Source organism: Corvus cornix, chromosome 15 (genome assembly GCF_000738735.6).
Source record: "Corvus cornix cornix isolate S_Up_H32 chromosome 15, ASM73873v5, whole genome shotgun sequence".
Taxonomy (NCBI): Eukaryota; Metazoa; Chordata; class Aves; order Passeriformes; family Corvidae; genus Corvus; species Corvus cornix.
The window spans coordinates 12,907,740-12,932,716 of NC_046345.1; the positions used below are offsets into that span (position 1 = coordinate 12,907,740).

A 24,977-nucleotide genomic window follows, 5' to 3' on the forward strand; every position below is an offset into this window, starting at 1 on the left:
CAGAAGTCCATCCGGGAGATACCTGATAATAGGATTTTGGTTACAGCTAAATCCTTCACTGAGACTTGGCAAAGATAAAAGATGACACACAAACGCCCTGACACTGTTGCTTGTCACAAACAGCTCTGGAGTAGGAGCATTTCAATAATCTCTTCCAGGGAGCATGAGGGAAGGAGGCAGCATGGAGTGCAGGGATTTATCCAGCACAAAACTCTTCCAGGCACACGTGCTGCATGCACTGGCGTGCTCACTTTCACGTTGGTTTTAAGAGCAAAGGAATAACAACCAAAAAAAAAGGTAATTTTTTCATCCTTCATTTTTAAAAGCTTGTTAGTGGCTGCCCTTTATCCCTTTTTTTCCAGCCACTTGACTGTGTGCTTATGCAGGGAGAGGATTAAAGTCAAACATGTCATTCTGCTGCTGCTCAGTTGCATACTAAGAGGGCTGGGGCTGAGCGCTGGGCTCTGAAGCACAGACCATGGCACGGTGTTTTTGTTGGCCATGGGATGCCCATTTCAGAATCAGCTATTTTGTAAAGTGTTAGTTCTTGTCTATTCTTGATTTCAGAGCAAGTTTGGAGGACTTTGTGCAGTTATTGCAATACTTGGCCTCACAGAAATGTCTTTTTGGAGCTCATTCAGTGCATGCAAGGCCTCTGCACTGCCATGTGATCCCTCCCTCTTCCAGGGGCAGAAGGGATAAGCCCTGAGGGAAGGGAACACAAACCATTCCCTGCTTGTTTTAAAATGGAAAGCGTAAAGAGGAGAATGTTAATATGTAGTTGAGGGAATGATCTGATTTCAGGAGACTCCACAGGGCTGAGGTGGTCAGTTTGTTGTGGGTTTTCAAACCCCAGAGAGCTCTAGTCAAGGGAGAAAAGAGGGGGAATGTCTGGGGACAGGTGCTGGCACTGCTCAGTTGTGCTGTGGGAATAGGAGCCTCTCTCAGGGTGTACAAACTGTAAAGCTGTGAAGAAAGCAAATGTTTTAGTTAAGCAATCTCCTCTGTTCTTTCCATTCACTTGACAGGGACTTAGGCAGATGTTACTAAATACTTCATTTCACTGTGAGACGGGGTGGTGTTTGCATCCCCCACAAGCAACACGTTGTTCCAGAGTAGTTTTCAGTCCCACTGTCCTCGTCCTTTTGTCCTTCCTTCCTGGTGAAGTGTATCAACATGACATAAATCTTATCTGGTATTTAAATGGCTGGAGTGGAGTGTGCAATGGTATTTCGTTGCTGTGTGAGGATGATGTAGTGAAATGAGACACTGTAACCAAAACAGATGGTGCTAATCTTGAGTCTGTCTGCAAGATCTTACAGCATTTAATTAAAATGGTGGTGTAATTCCCATGGCACCTTTAACTACAGTTTAAATTCTTGGACTTTGAACTAAGGGCTTTCTTATGCAGATTTTCGCTCATGTGAGTAGTCCTTAGTATGAGTCTCTGGTGGCTTCAGAATAGCTACTTACTTGAATGAAGCTCTCAAGATGAGACTCTAATAAAACTGGCAAACATATATATGGCATTTGCATGCTTTATGTTCCAATTTGAAGCATAAATTGTAGACTAAAGATACTTAGCAACTACTCTCCTATGTAGAAGCAAACAAAATCCTAGATTAGAGAAATCGTTTAGACTGAGCCTAACTTCAGAGGCTGGTAAATACAATGTTTTAAGGTACCCTGGGCAGCTCAACATTTTCTTCTTGGTTAGAAGGACATGTGGTGAAAGCTTTTATATTCCCTTTAACTGAAATGTATTTGTGGAAGTGATGACGGTGTGGTTTGGTATTTTACATTACTTGCACCTTTTTTAAGACCATTAAAGAAAGTTATGTTTGAAGCACTGGGCAGACCTGAATTTGTCTGAGTGGCACCTTTTGGGCAGGCAGTTGGGAAGTACTTCTATACTTGGTTTTTGTTTTGTTTCAAATTGGAGAAGTGTGGAAAATAAAATGACCTGAGCGCTGCCATGTTGAAAGTCTTTGAGAAATCAGGGTTGGAGCTGAGGGCCTGTGTGATGGATACCTGCTTCTTTTACTCACAGTATGATTTTACCTCCTTTCAAATATATCCTTCTTATTTTGAAAGTACCAGAGTAATGATCTTCTACACTCTGCAGCCTGACTCTGTCTTAGCTTTTCTTACTTTTCTGTACCATATGAAGCAGGAAAAATAACACACTTATCTAGTTTTAGTCATTGTTTTTAATGTAGAGAAGCACAAAGCAGTACAGAAATAACCCTGCTTTACGTTTGGTTCGGCCAAAACCAAAAAATTCTCAAACTTTTGATGCTCTCCCTCTTTCTCCTTCTGCTGTGTCTATATTATTGAATAATCTCTCCAAGGGAGCTTTGTGTATTAAAATGGGTGGAATTACTCAAGCGATCTGGAGAAGTTAATTTAGAGTTGGCCTGTCCATTTCCCATAAAACAGAGGCCAAAAAGCATTTGGTGGAGATGGGAAATAAAAGAGGAGGTGGAAGATGGGTTTGTTTGTGTTCCATCTGCAAGGGCTGCAGAAGAGGAAAACAGTCACAGAGGCTACCCAGCACTAATTATATCTTCAGGGTTGCTGGGAGCACACCAGCACCAAGTCGTGCACTGTGAAATGTTACTGGGGAATTGTGATTTTTAGCAGCCTAAACTCTACCAATCGGAGTGGAGCACGATGAGATCAGCAGAAGACCCTCCCAGGCTGCCTATTATTCTGATTTAAGCCTGAAGGGGGGAAAAGAATGAAAGCTTAGGTTTTCTGTCTCCTAGGACTTCACAGTGGTGGATGGTGTCCTGGAGCCCTGAGCTGTGGCAGGTACATGTGGAGGTGTCTGTATTTAGGGCAGCAGGGTGTGAAAGAAAGTGCTAATTTGCTCTCTGTGTCTCTCTGCTTGTCTCTGTATGTGCAGGGGGGATCAGAGGTTTGAACACTCAGCTCATCTCTTTTGAGGCTGTTTCACTCTGCAGGGTGTGATGATGGTCACTGAAACCCGAGTTTGTGTCCCTTTCCAAGGCACTCTGTGATGTTCTCTCTAAGGCTGTGCATCTGAATAAAGACGTTGGCAATGCACTGTTTTCATTAGTGCCTATTTCTTGGGGATGTTTTGGGTGGTTTTGGATGCCTGTATGGAATTTGAACAACCTCTTCTACCCTGACAGCTGCTTTTGAAAACATCAGAAACAGATCTTTTTGTGTCTTGGGAATTGCTCTGCAAGAAGTTGGATGCTAGTGAAGGGTCTGGGTATTACTGTTAGTGATCCAATTTCTCTGTTTCCTTACATGCTTGGCCCCGTGCATTTAGAACTGGCGTCTCACAAATGTTCTGTGTCCAACTGCAGTTAGCTGAATTTAGAAAAAAACTTCATTTCAAAACAGCCCCTCTTATCTGAGCAGTTGAACCCTTCACAGCACAGTCCTCCATGACACATGTTCCTTTATAAACCAAAGCAAAAATCTCATTTAATGCATGATTTGCTAACAGTGTTGGATAATAATAAGTATTTGTAAGTTCCTTTTTTTTGTCAGGCTTTTTAGTTTTAAAAACATTGTAGCAATTGCAATAAGCCAAGACTGTGCATATGGGAAGAGATGCAAGAAACACAGTAGATTACATCACCTGGCAAGAGTTCTGCTTTGTTCTGCATTCATCTCTAGCCAGCTGTGAGTTAAACAGCATGTTCACAGTTTTGTCCTCAGGTTGGCAATTTTGGTTTCTGTCTCAGTGTTTGAGGCTGCTTTCAAACCAGCAGTTTTACTAATCAGAGCAGCTCTGCCCTCCCTGACCTGCTTTGCTGTCCTCAGACTTCCCGGTACAAGCATCTCTGTGGCTGCTTAATGAATCAGGTGTGGGGACTGATCTGAGTAGAGGAAAAAGTCGTTTAATCCAACCCTTCTGGGTTTGAGTCAGCCCAGCTCAGTGTGAATGTCTGAGCAGCAGCTGAGTGCTGCAGGGAAGGCAGCCAGGCCAGGCCTGCTCTGGCACCGGTGCTTGCTCCTGTCAGTTGAGGTGTACATGAGCTGCAGTCTGGGTGCACTGTAGGGCTGTGTTTGATCTGACTGGAGCTGTCCCTGGCAGGGGAGATCCCCCTCCACTCCCCCTCCTGGCTGCTCGGTGATTCCCTGGCTGCAGGATGAGCTGTCAGGGTGCTGAGCCTGGAAATGTTTGTCTTTCTCTTTGTTTCCCTTGTTTAAATCGGTGAAGTGATCCCATTCACCCAGCGATTCCATGACCAGTAGATCCAGACTGGGACATGGAGATGCGTGTCTGGGGCTGAGGAGGAGGCTGTGTTGGGTCAGCCTGTGCTCACTGCCGATGAAGCACAAGTGAAACCACATTTGGCTCTTCAGAGCACTTCCCAGAACCATAGGCCACTGCTTGTCTTGTCTGTACAAACTCTGCTACAGATGGAGGCCTCTTCAAACCAGGGCTGTTGGCTTGTTTAAAGCAATTAATGTAAATAACCCCCCCTGCGGATGCAGATCTTCTCCCTCTAGTGTGTTAAACACTTTACACAGAACATCAGTAGAGGCGTAGAATGTGTGTAAGTGTTTTGGGTGTAGTCCGCTCTTGTGTATCCCTTCAGGATTCAAATCTCCTTTTGAATTCAGTTTTAATTAACATGAGGACACAATCCTGAAGTTCTGAGGGATTGGTATTGGTGCTTACCTATTAAAAATTTAAACAGAAACAGACATATCCAAGTACATGTGCTGAACCACATCTCTGCAACCTGGACTGGGAAACGATGTGTGAGAGCTCATTTAATGCTGCTGCTGACTCCAACCCCCCAGGACTTGTCTCTCCCTTTTTTCCGGAGTCTCCCTCCGTGTGGGTGGGCACTGGTGTGATCCAGGTTAGCAGTTTATCATTCCTCACAGTCCACAGAATTACAGGCTCCAGGAGTTAGCGCAGAATTAAGTTGGGTGCAGCCCTGCTGGTTTTGCTGTGCTTTCCTTGACTGTTTCATCCCTGCTCTGGGTGGGATGTTGGTGTGATACCTCTGAGCTGGCAGGAGGCCACAGGAGCCTCTCTGCTCTTTGGAACAGCTGAGCTCTGGCTTTTGCTGTGTGGTTCAAGCGAGTGCTGCAGTTGGGTGAAGTCCTTTGTTCAGTTGGGTTTTTTTGGTTTTGGTTTCTGTCATCTTCCTGTTCCATGCTCTTTGTGACTTAGCATATGTTCTTAGCTGGTTATGGTACAAATATTTAACATCATTTTTTTCACAGGTTGCCTGTACTGGCACTAATTTTTGGTGTTTTGTAGTTCATAGTTGTATTCATGATCCTGTTTCAGAAACTCTGCCCGTTCCTTTTCCAAGCAATAGCTGGGGACCCATGTAGAATAGATGTAGATGTTTTGGAGGAGCCCTTTCTCTTGGACAGTTATTTAGTGTGTGAGGTATTCCAGCACCCTACTGTGCAAAAAATAACTTTTCTTCTTCCATTTTGCCTCTTCTTCCTGCATTCCCTTGTCCTTGTTGTGCCAGGAAGGTGGCACATGGCTGTGCATCTTGGCCAGCCTGGACTATCTTTTCCCATTTCCTTTTCCATAGTCCCCCAACCCTTTAGATGGCTGATCAGCATTTCTGTCTGCGTGCAAGAGCTCAGTGCTGGCTGTAGGAAGCCTCCAGCTGGGACAATCCAGGACTGGTGTCCTGCTGGCAGGATACAGGATGGCAGTGTCCCTTCTGCCCTGTGGAGCTGAAGGTGCCTGGTGATTTAGGGGCCTGCAAACAATAAACCCAATTTCCGTGCTGTTCAGTGTTCCATAGGTTTTTCCCCGTCCCAGTGCAGTGCTGTATTGCCATGTGCCTGGTGAGGCCTCTTCAGAGGACAATTAAATAGGCAATATTTAATTTAATCAGTGTTTGGGGAAATAGTCCTTGAGGCAGAGTCCCAGGAACTGTAGCCATGGGCCAGAGCCCTGCTGTGCCAGGCAGGATCCAGGAATGAGGTGGAGCTGTTTCAGAGGATGTATTTACAAGATCCAAGAAATACTTGTGGTTCTTTGCTTCTGTTGTTGGTATGATGAGCATCACCTTCAGCTCCTCAGCAGTTAACTAGCCAGCTTCTGAACCAGTGGCAGTTCCTTCCAAGTACTTTGGTGGACAAAAGTAAATTTTAGAGTTTAAACTTGTAAATGGACTAAGTTTGTGGACTGGAAAAGGGAAAGTCTTCTGTGTGTGACGGGGAATTTGGGTTTTGGAGGAGGGGTTGAATATTGTTACACAGGTGATGAAAATGAGAGGAATACATGAACTGCAAGTCTTTGGTCTTATTTTGGAGTACAAATTCATCCCTACAGTCAGTGTTTCCACTGGGTCTTTCCCGTGTCCCTGGCAGTGCCCTCTCTTGTCAGAGGTGCAGCTCCTGCCCTGCAGGGTTTGCACTCCTTGCTGCAGACCAGCTGGCTGCTCCTGCAGGAGCACCTGGGGCCGAGCACCGGCTGCTTCTGGGCAGCCAAGGGAAGGTGTGAACCTTGGAAAAGAAGCAGTGGAGGGAATAGCAGCAGCAGGAATGTGGTAACAGGTTGGAAAGTAGAGTACAAGCCCTCTGTGTGAGCAGGGTATACACACACCAGTTGTGTTTGATAACAGCCAGACTGTCCTGGGGGTATTCCCTGTCCTGTGCTGGGCAGCAGAGAGAAAGGGGGAGGCTACAACAGGGGTGGGGCAAACTGGGAGTGGAAGAAAACCACAAAATCACACAACACCCTGAGTTGGAAGGGACCCACCAGGATCATTGAATCCAGCTCCTGGCCCTGCACAGACACCCCAACAGTCCCACCCTGGGCATCCCTGGGAACGGTGTCCAAACGCTCCTGGAGCTCTGGCAGCCTCAGGGCTGTGCCCATTCCCTGGGGAGCCTGGGCAGTGCCCAAAGAAAACCTTTCCCAAATATCTGGGTGCATTTAGGACTGGCGAACAGGATAGCAAATCTGTTCTTTTTGTTCTTCCTTGATGGTTAATAGGAGAATTCTGTCTGATTGAGAGACAGTAAATGGCAACTTTCTTTATTCTGCTTTTGTTCATTTGGGCAAAATAAAAATAAAAAGCCCATTTGCTAAACTTGTAACATCACAATGTGAAATTGTTTCACCTTTTCCATCAAGTCACTGGTTTTCTTATGTCCTGTGGTGCTTTGTTTGTGACTTTCAAGTGGCCAACTTCTGGGCTGACACTGAGCTCACGTGGCCACCAAGCAGCCTGTAAGGAAGGAGCCTGCTTCCCTCTCCCTGTTTGGTTTTTTTCCTTTCTAACTTGTAAGATGACAGTAAGATAACAATAAGGTTAGAAATTGAATGAAGCTGCTGGAAATGAATAGAACAGAAATGAATAGAAGTGAATCAGGCTGTGGTGAAAACCTAAATGCAGGTGTAAGCCAAGTTTATTCAGCGCTGTTTCTAAATTTTTTCCTTGAAGGGGAATAAAGGAAAATATCTGAATAGGAGGGTTTTTGAACTTGAATTGAGGAACTAACCATGAAAATGAAACAAACTATGAATATAACTAAATTATGGAGGGATCCACTGACTCTTTTCTTCCTTTTGTGTTTCCCACAGGCTGAACTCACGGGCATCAAATGGCGTAGGTACAATTTTGAAGGCCATGGGGACTGTGGGCCCATCATTTCAGCTCCAGCCCAGGATGATCCCATCCTGCTCAGCTTCATCCGCTGCCTGCAGGCCAACCTGCTGTGCGTGTGGCGCCGGGACGTCAAACCCGACTGCAAGGAGCTCTGGATATTCTGGTGGGGGGACGAGCCCAACCTGGTCGATGTCATCCACCGCGAGCTGCATAGTAAGTCACTCTTTTCTTTTCAAAATTTCTCAATTGGTTCTATTTTTTCCAATGAAAAAGAAGCTTTATTTAAATCTTCAACGTGCTACCATATGTGATTTTGTTGTAATTTGTGGTTTAAGACCTACAGGAAAACAAAAATGCTGTAAATTTAACTTTTTTTGCCGTGAGTGATGCGGCAGATAAAATGTGAAGGGAAACTTGAACTCAGGAGTTCATGACCTGTAGTCATGACTTGGATTTTTGTGGAACCTGTAAAAATTGAGTAAATTCTAGTTCAAAGGATGATGATGATAATAATAATAGTAATAAAATCCCACCTCTGGCATAAGGCAGTAGCTGATGAAATAAATCACCTCTCCTGTAGAGTCAGGTGAACTCCACGGCACCCCAGGTAAATCCGTGAGGTCAGGACTTGCTCCTTGGTTGTGCTGCAGGATTTGAACATAATCCGAGGCAAGTTGCAACAAGTGAGTGGAATCGGAGGCAGGAAGGGGCAGGTGGGTCAAAGGTGATGGGGATAAGTTGGTGACTATGGGCTTTATGCAACTGGGATCGTCCTCAGAGTCTCCAGAATGTGGAGCCTTAACATGATAAAGCTTCTTCTGTCTGTTGTGGTCCTGTTTGGGTTTGACCATATCCACTATATATTATTTTCTTTTCAGTGGTGTATTGTTGCTATGACAAGACTTAGTTTGTCTGAACTAAAAGGTGTTTTATTGGGCTGTATGAATTTTACCTCCATTTTCACTTTGTGTCTTGCAAGAAAAGAACTGAAGTTCACCAGTTCTGGAATAATAACAGTAGTTAAAAGAAAAAATCCAAGCGAATCATAAGGATCAGGTTCTAGTTTCTTGGTTTCTTGCAGTGATTTTTTTATCCTCGTGACCTTTAGACCTTCTGGTGACTTGGTGATAAAATGCGTTTCAAGTACACAGAATATTTTGTTTATCAGGTGTGCTTGAGTTGTCCCTTATCTCCCACTTGTACCCTGCACTGTTTGGTCCTGGGTGATGGTATATTCATTTCTCTTCATTTGTTTTTCAGTTCCAAGCACTGTTCCAAAGTTCCTGCTCTGATGGCTGCCAGATTGTTTATTTGGCACCAGAGCCTGTGAAATCACAGATACGGAGCCCTGAGTACCTTGGGGTGTGTTGCACGCAGGTAGCCCTGTGAGCATGTATAATTAAAGAGAAGGCTCACAAGTGCTGCACTGAGCCATTCCACTGACATTCATCTTTTATGAGGCACCTGTTTTGAATGAGGGGATGGGTAATATTTCTACTTACCCAGCAAAGCTTTAATAATATATGCTTTTCTCTTAGTGAAATATAGTTTATTTAATATTTCAAATGCAGGAGATGGGACTTAAGTGTCTTTTTATTTGAGGGGAGTTGCAGGTGATGCTTCTGTTCCTGTTGTAAATTGATGGAGCTTGTTTATATCTGACATCTTGGTTACAACAATGTGATGCTGCTTCCAGTGGTGCTGCTATGGAAATCCACTTAAATGTATGGACAGCTGAACCTGCTTGGGTGCAGTGTGGGGCAGGGTGTAGCAAAGAGAGGAGCATCACTGTCACACATTATTTGCCTGGTTCAAAATTCTGTGGAATCACGGAATTATTTAGTTTGGAAATGACTTCCAAGGTCATCGAGTCCAACCTGTGCCTGACCCCCCAGCCAGAGCACTGAGTGCCATGTCCAGGTGTTCCTTGGACACCTCTAGGGATGGGGACTCCAAACCTCCCTGGGCAGCCCCTTCCAGTGGTTCACAACCCTTTCCATGCAGAAATTCCTGCTGCTGTCCAGCCTGAGCCTCCCCAGCCCAGCCTGAGGCCGTTCCCTCTCCTCCTGTCCCTGTTCCCTGCCAGCAGAGCCCGACCCCCCCGGCTGCCCCCTCCTGTCAGGGACTTGTGCAGAGCCACAAGGTCCCCCCTGAGCCTCCTTTGCTCCAGGCTGAGCCCCTTTCCCAGCTCCCTCAGCCGCTCCTGGGGCTCCGGCCCCTTCCATGTCCTTCTTGAACTGAGGGGCTCAGAACTGGACACAGCACTCAAGGTGTTCCAGCATCCAGGCTGGAGCAGAGCAGTAACTTTAAGTGGAATTAAATCTGAAACTCGTCTGTTGTCGTGTGTGTAAATCCTACAAGGATAGATTTCCTTGTTCTATATTAAAAGCACATTGAAACACTTGTAGTGACTTATCAGATACAGTTCAAAGTGATGTAAATTGTGTAAGTGTTGTACACTTTCCTGCTGATAGGGCTGTCGGGCTCTGTTCAGTACATTTGAGAGTTCAAACATCCGTATTGACAAAATATTGAGCCTCAAATTCTGCCAGCCCAAGGCATTTATATCCATTGATTCCTTGAGATAGGACAAAGGACACAGTTTGTGTTCACTGTTTTGTGCAGCCCCAAGGCAAAAGGAACAAGTTTATTCTGCTTTTTATTGTATAAACAGGCCACAATACTGAAGTATTTGATAGTTGAAATGAGCTTCCTGAAAATATAAAGGATTTTTCCATGTGGGCATACAAACAGAAAATAGGAAAGTTACTGAAGCAGAGTTTTCCTTGCCTCTCAGCTGGGCCAGGATAACATGATGCTTTTTTTGGGATAACCTGCTCAGGAAGTGAGCTGCTTTGGCTTCAGATGCTGTTCTGCAGGTTGGATTGTCACTGTGACTAAAGAGTTCCTTGAGCAGAGCTTTGTTGTTGTGTTGTATTCACATGTTCAGGAAGCACAAGGATGTGATGCTGCAAATCCAAATGGAAGACTAGGGTCTATCCAAAACATTGTCCAAAACTATCCAAAACATATCATGTCTTCTGACTTTAGGGAATAATGGCTGTTAATGAAATAATGAATTCTTATCAAGAATGAAGTTTTGGATTTCTCTTTTCCTGCCTAGGACTTGTGCTTTGAAAGTGAAATAATTTGGTGATTTTTAAATCACTAAATTTTAAAGAATTTAGTTTTTAAATATTATGTTTTATTAATTCAAGTCTAAATTATAATTATGGATTTTTCTGGATAACAGAGTCACTCCACCCGTGCTGTATGATATATACTGCTTTCATAAACAGGTGAAAAGTCCAAACTGAGGCTTTGCTTTCAGAAGCACTTCAAAAACTTCTGCTCATGAACTCTAAGCGTTCCTTTATAACATTCAAGATTTGGTAAACAACAAATCTGCCTTTAATAAAAGAATTTCAAATAGTCCTAGGGAAAACAACTTAGTGGTTGTAAACAGGAGGTACGAGGAGAGTTGTTTATGTAGTAGCTTTCCAAAACTGTGGGTAATTAAATGCTGTCACGGGAGACTAAGTAAAGACAATTATTTGCAGAGCAGTTATAGATCAGTGGAGTGGTTGGATTAGCCAGGCAGCTGGGAACTTCAGAGGCGTCTCTTGCACATTCTCCTACATTTCTTCTTCCTGCCAGCCTTAACTGGGGTTCTCTGGTTTCTATCATGGTGGCATTTAAAACTGGAAGAGGGTTTGAAGATCTTTATTTGGTCCTGGGTGGAAAAAGCTAATTGGTGTGGGGTCAGTGAGTGAGGAAAAACCGGAGTGATTCTGTAAGTCTGAAAAAGTTCAGTGTGCTTTAGTTTGTTGAGGTTTTGTTTTCTGGAGGATAAATGCTGCTCAGTGATACTGCCTGGAGAGGTTTGGCAACTGTTCCAGCCACGGTACCTTTTCCCATAAATCCATTTTCTTGTACATCCGACAGAAGAAGTGGAAGGAGAGGAGGGAGTGTCTGACTGTTGGCAGCGTTTTTGACAGGAAGGTTGTGGATTTGCAAGTTGTAGAGCTCTCATTTGCATTTGGTGACCAAATACCATCTGGAGCATCAGAGAGAATTTAGACTCAACTCTTGGGTTTTCTCTCTTCTCCCACCCCTGCCCTGGACCCTGTGGGTCCCACATGGGTTATAGGGAAGGGACATCTGTTCCTCAGTTCCCCCCTTTGCTTTTGCAAAGAGCACTTTGCTCTGACATTTTACACAACTCCAGGAGCTGGACTTGATGATCCTGTGGGTCCCTTTCAACTCAGAGTATTCTGTGATTCTCTGGCAGTTTTGTCTGTAAATTTGTAATCTCTGTACTGGATTTATGGATATATTCAGGTTTGTCTGCTGCATCTGTGGTACAGAATATTGGAATTCTCAGGGATAATGCAGGGATAATGATGTGTACCTCTACTGAGAACACAGCTTGGTGACTGTAAGCACAGCACTGGAGGTGGACTCTGGAAAGCTGGCAGGATGTGAGACAGGAGCTTGAAAATGAATAAATTCTGGCTGTTTGATAGTTCTTTAAGTAAAACTGCATCCTTCTATCAGTTTAGTAGCTTGTGTGCCTGAACTCACTGATTCTGGTAGGTATTTGGGATTTCCATCTGATATATTGCCCTTGATCCATTAATTTCTGGAGCTGCTTCCCCAGAAAAGAGACACTAATTCACTTTCTGCTATGTAGAATGTAAGACTTTGGGTGGAAACGCTTATGAAGAATAGATTATCTTGAATTAATTAGGTGAGTCTTTCCTGAAAGATTATTGTACATGATCTTTGCAGCTTGGTGAGTTTAAAAACGTAGCTGAAATTTGAGCTGTGACAGGAAAAACCCGGAGCTTTGGCTCGTTCCTGTTTATGAATTCTTGGCATATCGGGCTGGCGCAGCCGTAATCCCCCGGCGCTGATAAAAGCGAGGAGGGAAAAATGCTGCCTGTAGGAAGGGCTGTGTGCAAGGCACCCACATTAACCCACGTGGTTGTACCCCCAAATTAATTTCTGCTATGGTTTCTCTACCTGGAGTTTGCTGATTTTTTGCCTACAGGAAAGCAGAACAGGCCAGCTCCGTTTTAAAGGATCTGTCTCGAGGAGAACAACTTGCCCCAGAACTCAACTTAGGTGGTTTTATTCCTGCTGGGAAGGAAGGGTTCCTGATGCTCCCTTATGAACTGCCAGATTTCAGACTTGCATTTATCAGTCAAGTCTTCTAAATTAAGTCAATGTTTAACCTGTAAATGTTTAGTAGTTGGTGTCTGTCAGCATTTCTTAGGGATTAAAAGAAAAATAATGGAAAACTTGGAAAAAATGATATTTTTTGGTTCCGCTAAGGTAAAAGAGAATAAAGCAGTGAAAAATCTACTTTCCATTTCAGTTTGAGTCTAGTTAAGGTTCTTTCAGGGTACTGTGTTATTTCTGCAATTGGGAGCTCTGTCAGGAATTACAGTGTGTTCTAAGCTCTGTGTAGTGAGATACGTTAATTATTGAACGAGAAGATGTTCCTGTCTGTTCAAACATATTTTAAGTGTGTGAAGCAATGCATGAAATGAAGCCTGAGCCCCCTTGCCATGAAATGGGTGTTCAAACGAGAGTGCTCCTCAGTCTTCATTCTAGGATGAGATTATGGGAAGGGAGAGAGTCGCTGCTGGAATTGCATTACAGCTGGATTGGAGACTTCCTTGGATTTACCCAAAGGCTACTCCTGGGATCCCTGGGCTTAGGTGAAAGCATGGGATGTGCACTACAACAATTTTATGCACCCTGAGTAACTCCATAAAGCCCAGAGCTCTTGCCATGCCCAGTGGTACTGGGAAGGAGAGCAGCCAGGGCATGGAAAAGCAGCTCACGAACACGGAATAAAGGAGCTGAAATGCAAGGCTTTTGGAAGGCTTTCCATCTAAAAAGCAGCAATGAATATCAAGCAGCTGAGTACCACTTATTAATAATTTGAGTGAAATCTGAAAACGGTTAATTGCCGGTTCTTGAGCAAGGAGTGGAATTAACAAGTAGGTTCCTATGACAGAAGACTTTATTGGAATATTAAGTTACTGAAAAGTCTGTTTCTGGCTTGATTATTTTCAATAAGATAAGTAATTTGCATATTCTTAATTGCCTAGCATAGATTATTCCCAAAGACATGAAAACAAAGTTTGACTTTTCCATTGTTTTGGCAAGAAGATGGGATTGAAAAGTGAATTCCTACTTTCTCAGCTCGCAGAATTGTTCCGTGACCCTTATATCTGACACTGGTAATTGGTGTCCAGTGATTGCCAGTTGAAGTTCAGCTTAGACAAAATAAACTTTTTCTTTTAAGGAGGCATATTAAATGAGGTTATTATGCCATCATTTGGGATTAAGGAATTGCTTCATGGGAAAATGCCAACTCCTTTTATACACATGAAGTTGACAAGAGCCTTATTGTGTCTGGGTGAGATGTCTTAATTTTGTTTTGTTTTCTTTTAAAAATAAATGTTCTTCCCACCACTTCAACTCCTTTTACTTGGAAGTTGGTTTATGGGAGTAGTTTAAAAAAAAAATTAAAACTGAGTGTCCTGTTTGGAATTCTGACTGCAGTTACCTTTGCCTTAAATCCTCTTTCCTTCAGTGGTTTTGTCTCCCCATGAACAGGGAACCTCAGTGTTCAGAGCAGGATCCAGTGAGTACATGTAGCATTTGTGAATTCATTACCAATTCTAGTCAAGAAATGGACTTCACTGATCTTGTGTGTCCCTTCCAGCTCAGGATATTCCATGGATCATTCTCACAGTGCATTTTCCCTCTTTATACAGCTGGACATATGTAAGGCTCAAAAGTTATAAAAAAATCTGAAATCTACCAAAGGGCCATATGTAAGAAAGCCTGATGCTTTCTGTTATTTTATTTTATTTGTATCACTCAAGAATTAGCATCTTGATTTTGTTCATGTCTGGGAATTTGGAGCTTTTGCTGTTGATTGCAACAAATTACCTTGTGAAAACAGTTTGAAGGAAAGACACTGATGGAGGGCAAAGCCAAGAAATTCTCTACTGCTGAATCCACGTGCTTCCTCATAATCTTTCTGCTTTCCAAACGTAAGCTCAGCTCAATTGAAATAGTTGAAATTTTGAATAATTAACCTTTAGGTTTTATTGGCCACACAACAGTTCTTGTTTTTCTCTGGTGCTCTTGTGGGAAAAGGAGTTGGTATTCCTGAGGCAACATTAACAGCTGCCTTCTGGAGGGACACTTAATGGTCCTTGGCAGGACTGTTTCAGCAAGGCCAGACTTAGAGCAAATCCAGGATATTTAAGGTGGGATAGAACTGGTGCTGTGGAAGTGGAACTGCCTGGAAAGCGCTGGAAATCCAAAGCAAGGTTCCAATAGCTGGGAATCCCTCCCAATACCAGCAGAGTGAGGTGTTACTAATGAATCCAGGAGAACTATTGTGTAAAATGGGCTTGGAATTAACTGGAGTGTTGAGAACAAACTCAAGTCCAACTTCTGAATGTAAATAAAATTGATGTGTTACCACAGGCAATTCGGTGAACCACGTAATTAGGTTTTTTTCCCATGAAAAACGAGACATTATGCTGCAGCAAAGCAGTATGTAAAGGATTTATATTCTAGTTATATGAAAATTAAACAATCATTAAAAGACTGTATTTTTAAAAGTGCTGCTGGGGGAGGGAGAAATGAAAAAATCCAATCAGTAGAATTTATTTTTCAGCGATGTATTGGGCAATATCAGCCACGGTAGTTGATGTTTTTTCCTTTAGGGAATCTCTTTTTCCAATGAAATGAACTCACTTAACTGTGTGAAGTAAATCTAAGTTAGCTTGAAGTGAAATCTGCATTAATAGGGCTCATTACTGATGTTTGTATTTTCATGTATTGAGTAATTCTAAGAACACAGGGTAAGCTCTACTGGAAAATGTAGGCTTTAAAAATTGATGAAATGCCACCTTCAGAACAAAATGATTAAAAAATTGCATACAATTGCATTTTGGTAATGGCATTTTTAGAATAATTAATGAACTTTAAGTGACAATCAGGGTGCTGGATTGCAAACAGAAAACACTGAAACACAGCTCTGCTGATGTTAACACATCATTGCTCTTCAGAGAGAGATGGTTTTCATTACATAAACGTTACTTTCTTTATTCTAAAGTTCCTATTAAAGGTCATAAATCTTACTACAGAATTCTTCTGCTCCAAACCTGAGACCAGTCTCATTTTAAGTGGACTTCATTGTACACCTGCACTTGCTTATCCTGGGATTTGACTGTAATCTTTAGGACAAGTACCTTGGATACCTGGCAGCATGTCCATGTGGCAATTCCCAGATGTGATCCGTGGCTCGGGGTGTCAGTGATCAGCCAGGAAAACCTGGGGGAGGCAGCTTTGGAAATGTGAAGTCTGTTCCTGATGTTCATTAAAACCTCAGGGCCCTGAAGCTGGAATATGGTTTTTCCAAAGAAGCAAACATAACCATATTCCTGCGTGGAATGAAGAGGAGGAGCAAGTGCAAAACAACTGAGCTGTAGTACATGGGATAGGTTAAGAATGAGGGTGGATTCTTACCTTTGCTCTTTGCCCACGGGAAGTGGGGGTTTCAAAAGGAAAAGAAAAGGCTGGAGTTGTGCTGTTAGTTAAGTATTAGTCTGATGCCATGAAGATTTTTGCCTTTTCTTTTTTACCCCTGTTATACCTTTTTACAGCTTCTGTACTCCTAGTGCTTTTTGCCTACATTCTTGGACTTGTTTGTCAAGCTGAGAGACTAAACATTTTAGAAGCTTCGTAGCCAGGGATCAGTGTGCCCCAGACCCCAAGGTCCTCTCCAGAACATATTCTGTAAACCAAGATAGAACCATCCAGGGGAAGATTCCTTGGGGAGGGGGGCTCACTTGAGCCTCTCATTGGGGAATCTTTGATAGATCTGCTAATTAGTAAAGCCTATAATGTTATACCCAATGTTGGGGGGACACGGAGAGGAGCAGAGACACAGAGACACAGGGAAAGACTCGGCGGGGTGCATCTCGATGCATATGACCTACACCTAAGGATCCTTAAAAATAAATACCAAGGTAAAATCCCTTTTCCCCTTCTAACCGTGTATGCCTCTTGATTTTAAGACCAGGAAAAGGCATCAGTCTTTTGGTTAAAAAGAACCAAGCACCCACGTGTGGCAGTCACTCATATAATGATAAGTAGAACTTTGAGTGGAACGGTGTAAAATTGATTTTCCAAGGCTGAAATGCTCAGTAGTTAGAAGGGAGGGTACAAGCCAGAGGAAAGGCTCACTGCAGGATGGGCACAGCTGCAATGCTTTTGCCTCCTTCTTATGTAAACCACACTTAAATGTTCCCGTGGAGCTGAGCAGAGCCAGCAGGAGCTGCAGCCCGGGCCCGGGAGCTCAGCCTGGCTCAGAGCAGGAGAGGCTGCGGTGCTGCTTTGGTCCCACAAAGGCCCTGCAGCTGTCCCTGTGCTCCCTTAGCTCAGGGCTGCTGGCTCAGGCACAGTTTCAGTTTCTGTTCCAGTGCTGAGGGCTGGGAGCTCCCTGAGCTGCCTCTGCCTCTTCCCAGCCCTGACTCTGCCTTGGCACGAGCCCAGTGCTGGGCTGGGCCCTGGCACAGCCACTCCGGTGTTCCCTGGCTGTCCCAGCAGCCTTTCCTGCTCAACCCTCACAGCCCTGATCCCTCTGCTCCTCCTGGGCAGTGCGTGCCAGTATTTGCACAAAATCATGGTCATTCATTGCTTTGGAATAGTCAGTGAGCCAGAGGGGCCAAGCTGAAATGCTTCAAATTTCTGTAACAAATTGATGGGTGGATCCTACAAATCACCAGGCAAAGGTAGCACCTCAAATTCCTGGAGAAATTGAAGTGTGAATTTCCTCTGTTAAAGCGCTTATATTGATAAACTTGGTTTTAGAAGGAAGAACAGAAGGTGGCAGGTGTGGCAGTTTCTAGGCAGGAAATAAATATCAGATTTTCAATAAAACATTTCTATTTTGTAGTTGTTCCGTGACATTCTTGTTGCTTCTGAAACGCAAGTAATAGAACACCTTTCCCACCAAGGGAAACTTCCAGTCACAGGTGCTGAAAGGATCATTGTACAGGATTTTTTTTACTGGAATGGCTTTAAGAATTTCATATTCATTCTTTAAAGCTCTCTAAAGAGGTGGGAGGTATGGACAGTGTTACTGTGCCCACAGGGGTACAGCAGGCCTGGAGGCTGATGGGTTTGTGGTTCTGGGGAGCTGGAAGGAAAATCTCTTGTCCCTTTGGAGTTTGATAAAACTGATTCTGTGCAAGACTTGCTACATATGTCAACAAAATTCCCTGGAATCTTCTCTAAGGCAGGTGAAGGGGAAGCATGTGGGGTTTGTCTCCCCTGTCATTATTTTTGTCTCTTCTGTATGAAAAGGATGTGATTTCTGGTATCATGGTGATGAGCAGTGTGACTGTAAAGCAAGTTTGGCTTCTGTATTTGAGTGATGTCCTCTGCTCTGATCAAGGGATGGAGGTGATGGTGGACTGTGCTGGGATAGGATGGGGAAGGGCTTAACTGACAATCCTGCCCTTTCCAGAGATATTCCTGAGAATTCTGCCACTTTAAATGGCTGCCAGTCAAGAGGAATCTGCGTTCCTGTCAAAAGCCTTATAGGTTTTCTTTAATGTGTAATTGGCTTATTGAAAGAGAGCATTTTATTTTTATTTTGTACTAACTTATAGTTTGAATACCTTACAAGTAACTTAAGAATTCTCTCACTATCCCTAACAGCCCTGAGCTGGGAGTCTAATTTGGACTTTCTATACAAAGCAAAGTGAGATTTCCATTGCTGCAGCATACTAAAATAAATTAAATACTTCACTAAAGCTGGCGTGTCTGGAAGTGGTGTCACCATTGTTGCTGCTGCTTCTCTGCTGGTGTTGGTGCTTCCAGCTTCAGTAAGGCCCTCTGGTCCTCTGCACAAACCCATGGAATTTATACCCAGAAGGGTTTTGCAGTCCAAATGGAGGAGTTCCCACTCATTTATTCCCATTCTTTGGGAAACAGTGTTTTCAGGAGCTGAGAGTAATAAAGAGCGGTGGGTTTGAGAGGTCTGTCCCAAGAGCCTTTGTACCTGGAGAAGCTGTCCTTGGAAGTGCAAAACTTCCAGACAGATATCCCCTGGCCCAGCTGTATGTGGAATTATGGCTTAGTGCCTCTCTGCCTTTTTCCTAAACTAAACCAGACTGGAGGAAGCATTATTTTATTACGATTTCTATTGCTGTAAACCACAGTTAAGGCCTGGAAAGTGTGAAGAAAAATGTTTTGCCTGCAAGACTGTTACTGCTCAATCTCAAAAGAAATGCACTCTGGTACTGAAATTCCTAATCCCTCCCTTTTGGGATAGGGGTTCCTGCCTGGCCTTGTCCTGGGAGGTTCTCAGTGAGCCCACAAAGGGTAATTGGTGAGCAAACGTTACACTCAGCACTGTTTGCTTGTCCTGCCCCAGACAGCTGCTGTAGGATGGCTGAGCCTGGGGGCGAGACACTGCTCACATTCAAGGGCTCAGATTATTGTGTGGGAACAGCAGAGACAAAAGATCCTGCTGCTTAAAGGTAGACTAAATATATATTTGTATTTAGGAAAAGAATTACTGTCTGAAGAAGTGACTTTTGAGTTTAAGGTGAATTTACTTAAGTTCAGTTTTCAGTTTTTCAATGAGTTTTTGCAATTATTTCACACATTTATTTGTTTATTCCTGAGTAGTAAACACGCCAGCAAACCTGTATTATAAATCCCCTAGGGAAATGTTAATTTATTTTCCCTCTTCAGGTACTGACTACAGTTTACATTTTGTCATTAATGCACTGAACAGGAGTTTCTGTAAGTTTCTGAAACTCAAAATGTTAAAATTGAATAGCAAGCCCAAATTGCCACTTGCTGCCTTCTTAGGATTCCTGCTTGTGCTCCTGAAACACTGGGAGAAGCAACTGAGTTTTTTTAGTAGTTTCTGGTGAATTTACTTGCTTTGTTTAATTGACAGGTACACTGAAAAAGTGGAGACCTTGGATTACTGGTGCATTGGGAAATCTGGAAGCTGTTCATTGTCCAAGATGCCATTTTCTGGAGCTCGCTGAAATAGCAGGATATCAGAGCTGTGATGCTGATGTAGCCAAAATAAGAGGGGCTGTGGAAGGAGCTGCCCACGGAGAAGGCTCCGTGATTCATTTCTGTGCGAGTTCAGAATCTTCCAGTGCTCAAACTGCTGAGCTCAGGAGTTCTGTCCTGTCATTTGTCTATGTTTTAATGGGATGAAGTAATTATGTGTGCATTTTCTTTCAACTAACCAGCCTGATAAAAGCAGGCACAACTGAAGAGCCTATAAATTGTTGGCTCTTGTGTTCCAGCAGAAGTGCTTTGATGGCTCTGCAGATTTTTACATCTTGGTGCATATATATAGCTGCCCTACTAAGGTGAGTAAGGCCAGAGAGCAGTTTATGTAACTGATGGGCTGAGGGTCTCCCCTTGGGAATGTGCCTGGGGGAAAGTGGATCTCAGCCACAGGGCAGTTTTAAGGGAGCAATCCCTGGCACTTCCGAGCAGAAAGAGAAGCTGTTCTCCCCAGCACTGAAATAACTTCATTGGAACGAATCACGTCTGGTATTGATACTTTGGATGTATCAGTCGTGGATTCAAATACAGATTTTGCTGCTGCTTTGCAAACCCTCTGCCTGTGTCCTGCAGCTGTTAAGACTCACTAGTTTTTTATAAGTTTGACATCCATCTGATTTTTCAAGTAGGAACTGCTCACGGTGTATCATGGCATCTGCAACCCTTTGTGTTTAATGAATTCATCAGGTGTTTGCTATGTGATATCATCAACCCACTTAATTCTTTTTAGAACTTCATTCTTTCTGCATGGCGTGTTTATGCATTCAATTTTATCTTTACTATTAATTCAAATTAAGTCTTGGTTCGAGGGTTTATGTAATCACTTTAATGAAGTGGCTGTGCCTGCTCACTGCTTCTTGTTTATTTTAAATATTGGGCCGGGGAAGTAGAGGTTTTAATGCATTCAAAATTATAACCAGCAATAACTACGCAATAGTCCTCTATGAATTCAGTTTTAAGAGCTCTGCATATAAGATGACTTTTACACTATTGTGCTGTCTCATAATTTCATGTGAGAACAAGCTGCTGTTAATTTGTTTTCCTGTTAGTCCATATGTGTCAGAGGCAAAATTTGTCATTCCTCTTCTGGCTTGAAGTTGTGTTGTCAGCAGATCCACTTCTTTTCTGGAGTTTCCCTGTTACACTTAACAATGCAGTTTCTGAATTTTTGGGCTTGTGGCCACTGAATCCCAGGTAGCCATTTAAATTAACCTGCTAGGATGAGCGATGAATTCCTGCATCCTAAAAATGATTTCTCTTGTCACCTGTACAGTTTGTCAGAGGCTTTCTGTGGTTACTTTGCACATGTGAAGTGGTCTTGGTTTAAGAACAGTGACCTGTGATGGAAATGCACAACATAGGGGCAATAATGAGTCCAGGCCCCTTGTTTGCCTGTCATACACATGGAGTTGTTGGTGTCCCGGTTTCCTCGTGCAGTGGACAGGTTCTGTAGGAATGCTGAGCTCTCAGGTCATTATACCCTCCCTCACCTGGCTGTTTGCAGTGGTTTCCAAACCACACCGGTGGCTGCTCTTGCTTTGGGATCTGGAGCTGCGGATCCGACTGGAACCAGGAACTGGGAGCTGCCTCAGCCAAAGCTTTTGTGATCAGCATTTCCCCCCTGGCCACCCGCTCTAAGCTGTGAAGTGATATCCAGGATGTGTGTCCAGGATGTGGGATGGAGGAGGAGGAGGGAGTCTTGGTCCAGGATTGCTTTTAAGTGCTTGTGCTGAACAAGCAGGCAATGCAAATGGTGAATGGAAGGGAAGGCTGGTTACTGCTCCACCTTGTCTCCGTGTTCTAGGAGCTGGGGAAATTGGGAAAAGGAGAGAGGGCTGGTGTGGAAATGTTTGAAACCAGCAGATACCCATTTTCCCCTCTCGCTCCTCACACTACTCCCAGCTAAGTCTTCCTGCTAATCCTCACGTGATTAAGAATGTTGGATGGTGACACAAAGAACTCTACAAAGTAATGCTTAAGGATATCCCGCTGTGTGCATTTGATGCCACATCTGGGATGAGATTATAAATAAATAAACGAAAAGGAAAAAGAACAAAAGAAAATACAACCCTGAAATCCCATGAACTGTAACTTTTTAAAGCCTTTGAATATACAGTGCTTGAGGAAAATGGAAGAAGCTAAGATATTTTGTACAAATATATTAGAGAAGAATACAGAGTGCATTTGGAGTACAAAGACTCCCAGAGTTTTATTGGCTGTGGTTGTTGTCAGCGTTAACAAAACACACAGTCAGCACGGCCCCAGTCTGTCACTGTGACATGTTGAGCATTTGCAGATGTAAATCCCCATCATATGTCAGAAATATGATATTTTGCAACCAAATAAAAACACACAGAAACTTGGGATTCACAGAACTTTCTGCCATGTACCATAACTCTGGCCGTGGCTTCTGTTCAGCGTTGCAGCTGCCCAATGGATAAAGGGAGTTTTCAAAACCATATGTGCTGTGAAAATGGGGCTGTTTATGTAATGATAGTTTATTTAATGGGAGCTTTGCAAAGAATTGACTGTGCCGTGCAGTGCCCAAGAGGGTGAGACACAAAGGAAGTGGCAGGCACAGCAATCATAACCTGAAATCACATTATCAGATTTTTGTGGAAGTGGATTGAGTTTTCCAGAGGCCAGTGTTTCATTGCTGCCAGAAAACCCCGTTTTGTACATATCAGAAGTGGCAGAGTGATGAGAATTGGTGCTTGCCCAGCATTTATTGTTCCTCAGTACCAGTGAGATAATTGGGTTTGTCCCTCAGCTGCAGTGGGTGCATTGCGTGGGCGGCATTAGGTCCTGGTGCCTTCTCCCCTCAGGAGACACCGTTTGTTGTGACAACAGGGACTTGTGTCACACACCCTGGTTTGGGTGTGTGAGGGGTGTGCTGCACCCTGACCTCGGTGTGCAAGCACAGCAAACGTGTTCAGCACGTGTGGCTGAGCTGAGTTCCTCTCCTGCAGGCTCGGGGGCAGCTGCCAAATGGCTGCAAACCACCCCTAAATGCCGAGAGTCCCCGTGTTCCAGCACAGCTTTGAGGTCTGAAGAGATGCAGCCACTGGAGGTGGGTAGGTTTTGACTGTGGTTGCACATTTCCTTCGTGATTCCATGGATTTTCTACTCTGAACAGCAGTGGTTGTGTGAGGGGGTGCCTGTGCTCCCAGCCCTTCCATTAAGCTGGAACATCAACCACCCTTCTCTCTCCGACTTAATAACTATTTTAACATTTCATCCATATTTATTAAATAAAAAACGGCCACCACTACAGAATCAAAAGGTAAAGGGGCTTTTTTGGCTGTTATCTGGAATAGAGTTGGGAAAAGATAAGAAGCTTGTAGTGCCTCTTGGATTCCTCTCTGGTTTAGCCTTGTAGGAAACGTGGTAGTGCTTGGCTTCACGTTGTTCTGGTTTAAAACCAAACCACCGGATCCTCTGATTTACATAGCTGAAATTATTTTGCTATTATTCTATTTACATTAGTATTGCCTTGTGTATTTGTTAGGCAAATGAATTCCTTGTTAAATGGCTGGGAAGAGGATTTCGAAACACTGTGATTAGTTCCTTTCTTTTGGAAGAAATAGTTAACAAATAGGAAAATGCTGGTGGAGAGCCGAGTTTCTGGCAAGCCCCGCCGGTACAGAGTGTACTGAGCTGGAAATGTTGCCGAGTTAGCACAAACGGTCTGATATAAAAAGCACGTTTTTGTTATAAACACTGCCTGCTCAACAGAGTTGTTGGTCTTACAGAACAGCTTTAAACAGGGACTGTTGCTTTTGAGTAATATTAAATATTTGTCTCTGGTGAATGTTTTCTTAGGAAAAATCACTGTAGATAGCAAACAAACCAATTCTTTTATTATCCAGTGTAAGTGCATTTGAACTTCCTTGTTTTTATCTCGACTGTTTCACTTGAATTTATATGTTTTTGGAGAGGTTATTTTTCACTTGAAAAAGTTTTGGGTTATTTTTCTTCAAAACAAAGTATTTGTGCAGGTGTCTTCCAATTTCAAAATAGGCTTTGTTCTTTCTGGGCTTTGTCTTGTTGTTTTTCTGGCTTTGTACTGACACTTTGTGGCTGTTTCTGTGGTGTTTCAAGTGACAGGAGTCACAACAGTAATGGAAAATAGCAACTTAAATAAACATTTTCAGGAAGTGTGAAGCAGGGTGAGTGTGGAAACCTTCCCGAGCTCAAACCCTGTACAGCTGTTCTCTACAGCTCTGCCCTGGGAGTAGGCTTACAGGATAGAGATAGGAGGCTTTTCGATTTATTTTCTGTGGCTTTTTTTCAATCTTAAATGCTGTGAACAAGATATCTCTAGACACTGTATTTTGTGAACAATCTGGTGGGTATTAACTTATAATCAGCATCAAATTTTCTTTTTATTGTACAGGGTGATGGGTGTATTCTCAATTTTAGGCTGTCTCACCATTCCTTACTTGATCCTGCAGTGTATAAATTCCTTTTTCCCAGCTGTCTGTGTGTACACAATTGAGGAGGTGATGCCATCTTTGTTTTTTTTCTTTCTGTGTGGTAGTACGTACTAAGAACAGGATGGGAAAAAGATCATTTTGGAGCCAAGTTCTATTTTTTTAGTTATGATAACTGGTTTAGAGTCAGGGATGATGATTTCTGAGCTGTGTTGGAAGAGGAGCACAACATGTTAATTTGACTTATTTATCTCTTTAAAATTCCTTCCCAGTATCCCATCTATCCCTGCCCTCTGGCAGTGGGAAGCTGTTCCCTGTGTCCTGGCACTCCAGGCCCTTGTTTCATTTAGGTTATCTCCATCCACTTGGAAGAAGCTTTTTGGAGGGTAAAACGTGTAGGGGGGCAGCTTTGGGTTTAGATCATAACTGAGCAACGTGTTTATCCTCTCCTTAACAACAAGGCAAATCTAATTACTTAATGCTTAACCAATGAATCAAAGCAAACCTTAATCCAGGCCTTTTCTTTTGTGCAAATTAAGTGGGCATGTCATTATTTAAATATCCAACAAGATTCTGGAAAATTTGATTAAACCTGCTAAGAAAACCTCATGAAATGCAGGAGAGGTGAGGGAAGAATTACACTGCAATTGAGCATAAATAATTATTTTTATCAAATGGCAGTAATGGTGTGTGTGATTATATTTATTTTCTCCTTTGCTTGTTTTCTTGGGTTTGTGTTTTTGTTCTGTAAGTGTCAGTCTCCTGCTGTCTTTTCTGGGAATTCTGTTCTGGGGAGATGCTGTGCAGTCAAATGCTT

The 24,977-nt window shown here is 43.2% G+C and overlaps 1 protein-coding gene across 1 annotated transcript in view; it reads left to right on the plus strand.

Annotated features, from left to right (window-relative positions):
- MED13L (mediator complex subunit 13L) overlaps positions 1-24,977 on the plus strand; it is a 173,064-nt gene that overhangs the window by 11,446 nt on the left and 136,641 nt on the right. The window contains 1 exon segment of the mRNA XM_039561361.1: positions 7,559-7,796. Coding sequence (XP_039417295.1) covers positions 7,559-7,796 — 238 coding nt within the window.